Genomic DNA, 3,354 nt, shown 5'->3' on the forward strand with positions numbered 1-3,354 from the left:
ATTGTTTGATTTTAAACATACGCTGTGTACAGATAACGGCAACTTATATATTACTAGCATTGTTTGATTTTAAACATACGCTGTGTACAGATAACGGCAACTTATATATTACTAGCATAGTTTACCTTCAGTTGTCTTACTTGTTTGATTTTAAACATACGCTGTGTACAGATAACGGCAACTTATATATATTACTAGCAAAGTTTACCTTCAGTTGTCTTATTTGTTTCATTTTAAACATACGCTGTGTACAGATAACGGCAACTTATATATTACTAGCATAGTTTACCTTCAGTTGTCTTACTTGTTTGATTTTAAACATACGCTGTGTACAGATAACGGCAACTTATATATTACTAGCATAGTTTACCTTCAGTTGTCTTACTTTTATCAGGCTTAGTAACTAAACACTTTTGTATGAAGTTCTAAACACTTAATTTTCTCATCAATAGGATTTTTTAAATAAATGTCTTAAGTAACATAACTTTTTTTCAAATGTGCATTTTAAATATCTGTTATTTACTAGCTTGTCAAATGCAGGGATGTTTGGCATAAATTTTCAATTTTTACAAAGAAATAGGGAAACTGTGTAAAGGAAAAATAATTACATAGTCAACGTTTTGGCTAAACATTGGCCACATAACTAATTTTTTTCCCCATGACAATTTTCACCCCTACATTGTATTTTTAGGTATTATCATGTGTTTCTTCAATGTTTTGTTGTTTTCTGAAGAACATGAAACTCTGGTGGTTACAGGTTTTCAGGTATAACGGTCAGTATGATCAACTAGAGCTATGCCTAGAGCCTCATGGGCACTTTGCAATATCTGAAGGCATCGAGGAACGAGTGCTTGGTCAAACTCCACGTGTTTCTGAGGCTAGTCCCATTGGCTCAGTAGCTTCGCTGCCAGGATCTAGTGGCATTGTGTCCACCAGTGCCATTCCTAAACGATCAGCCCACGTACCCTTTCAAGGTATGGGACACACACTACGGGAAAGCCAACCAACTAATAGTAAAGTTACTGCTGAGAGAGGAGTTACCTGTCCCAAAACTCCATTCACTTCTCATTCTGTTGCTCTACTAGGGGCTACCCCCTCCAGTATACTGCCTCAAACAGCTACTCGTAAAGGTCCTGGATTTTCTGTCCTTGGTCCAGAAGAAGTATGTGTCATTAAAAGTTCAGAAGATCGATTGAAAGAACTGGTGTCTAAACTAGAAAGTGCTGGTCATTCAGGTGAGGAGGACAACTTGAAAAGATTAGTGTGCCTTGAGGAAGATACTGAGGTACGTAGAATTCCACATAAGAAAAATAAAAATGTGCTCGAGAAATGTCTGAAGTTTGTAGGGTTCTACTTCTGATGACATTTATTTTACTTTTCAGTTATTCGTAATACTGGAACTCTTTGATCCTTCCTTACATTAGAGCTGCATGTAAACATTTTCTGTTGACCTGAGGTACATTAGAGCTGCATGTAAACATTTTCTGTTGACCTGAGGTACATTAGAGCTGCATGTAAACATTGTCTGTTGACCTGAGGTACATTAGAGCTGCATGTAAACATTGTCTGTTGACCTGAGGTACATTAGAGCTGCATGTAAACATTTTCTGTTGACCTGAGGTACATTAGAGCTGCACGTAAACATTTTCTGTTGATCTGAGGTACATTAGAGCTGCATGTAAACATTTTCTGTTGACTTGAGGTACATTAGAGCTGCATGTAAACATTTTCTGTTGACTTGAGGTACATTATAGCTGCATGTAAACATTTTCTGTTGACCTGAGGTACATTAGAGCTGCATGTAAACATGTTTACATGCAGCTCTAATGTACCTCAAGTCAACAGAAAATGTTTACATGCAGCTCTAATGTACCTCAGGTCAACAGAAAATTTTCTCTTGACTTGAGGTACATTAGAGCTGCATGTAAACATTTTCTGTTGACCTGAGCATTAGATTGTTTCAATTGTAGTTCTTGGAAGCTGCACTGCTTAGCTATCAGTAGAAGAAGTTAACCATAAACTTGAATTATCGATGAGGTTGCTTTATTATAGAGATTTATTTTAAAATTATTCATGCACCAAATTGCTGGTAGGTCTATTATTGGTTACAGGATCTCTAATATTGTATGTACCACACAAAAACATGTAAACACAATTAATCCCACTAATTATGACTGGAGTTTCCTGTGTAGTTTACACGTTTTGTGACCAGTATTGAAATTTGTCATAACAGGTTAAAATATAAGAAATATTCAATATGATACAGTGAATGGTATAAAAACAAGCCAGTAACTTGAGGGTTAAGTTGTTAGGTTTCAGATAATAAAATAGTTATTAATTCACTAACTAAGAAAGGTAATATGTAAAGCATAGTTAAAATATTTTCCCAGGACATATTCTCACCTTTGTTTTACTTCAGATGGAAGAAACATTTACCGAAACAAGTATTCATCATCCTGATGATGGAAGTAGTGGTCAAGATCCACTGAAGATAGAGAAGGACGAGACATTGTGTCAGAACATGGAGACTGATGATAAGTGACAGGAAACAAAGTAATGTTTCTAGAACTAGGGAAGAGCTAATGGTAACAGAACTGTGATAGTAACACTTGTGTTGTTTTTTTAAGGAAACTTTTACATTTATTAGTATACAGGTATGAAAGGTATTAATTTGTAAAGTTATGTATTATAAATTAAACATAATTACATTGAGAATTCAGTTTCATTACTAACAAAATACCACAAAAGAGGTTTGTTTGTTTTATGTAAAGGAAGATGGTGGAATATACAGTGATTCAAGAACTGAATGTTGGTTCTTACAATGTAGATCATTACCTGTTGTTTCATGTATAGCAGCTTAATGTGTTGAAGCACGTTCTGCCACTAATTACAGCTGCTAGCTAAATAACTATTGAACAAGTAAAGTGTTTATATACTGTTACTGTGTTTAAATTCTGAATCATTCAACCATCTGATCTTTATTTTATCAATTTATATATAAATATATATATAGTCTTTCCTCAGCCAATTTCTTCCTGTGGATAAGATTCGCTATTACAAGCCTAACAGCATAAAAAAACGTTACATTTCTGCACATTTTAAGGCCAAATATACTTATAACCCCAGTATGTGAGCAAAGTTTTTAGGATATTTTGTTCCTTAACTGTAATGAAATAAATGTTGGAAAGCAAAGAAAAAGTGCAATGTGAATTTTTTTTATATTTAAATACATATACTATGCTGCAGAGGTTTTATTAATTAGATATCACTTGAACTAAAAGTAAAACATAGAGATTAGTTCTCACACATGTTTCAGAAGGAACACTGTTTGTAAAACGTATCACAGTATACTGG

The 3,354-nt window shown here is 34.2% G+C and overlaps 1 protein-coding gene across 1 annotated transcript; it reads left to right on the forward strand.

Moving 5' to 3' along the window:
- The first annotated feature begins 634 nt into the window (after positions 1–634).
- LOC106470409 lies at positions 635–3,201 on the forward strand. The gene is made up of 2 exons (XM_013930963.2): positions 635–1,285; positions 2,420–3,201. The coding sequence occupies exons 1-2, from the start codon at positions 713–715 to the stop codon at positions 2,540–2,542; spliced, it is 696 nt and encodes a 231-aa protein (XP_013786417.2). The 5' UTR covers positions 635–712; the 3' UTR covers positions 2,543–3,201.
- The last annotated feature ends 153 nt before the right edge of the window (positions 3,202–3,354 follow it).

The sequence above is a fragment of the Limulus polyphemus genome, unplaced genomic scaffold (genome assembly GCF_000517525.1).
Source record: "Limulus polyphemus unplaced genomic scaffold, Limulus_polyphemus-2.1.2 Scaffold3985, whole genome shotgun sequence".
Classification (NCBI taxonomy): domain Eukaryota; kingdom Metazoa; phylum Arthropoda; class Merostomata; order Xiphosura; family Limulidae; genus Limulus; species Limulus polyphemus.

What these genes read in the sequence shown, in the direction of transcription:
- LOC106470409 (XM_013930963.2), top strand. Translation starts at nt 713, where the DNA reads ATGTTTTGTTGTTTTCTGAAGAACATGAAACTCTGGTGGTTACAGGTT. An exon ending in GCCTTGAGGAAGATACTGAG is followed by an intron (nt 1,286 to 2,419) that starts GTACGTAGAATT and finishes GTTTTACTTCAG; the next exon opens with ATGGAAGAAACATTTACCGA.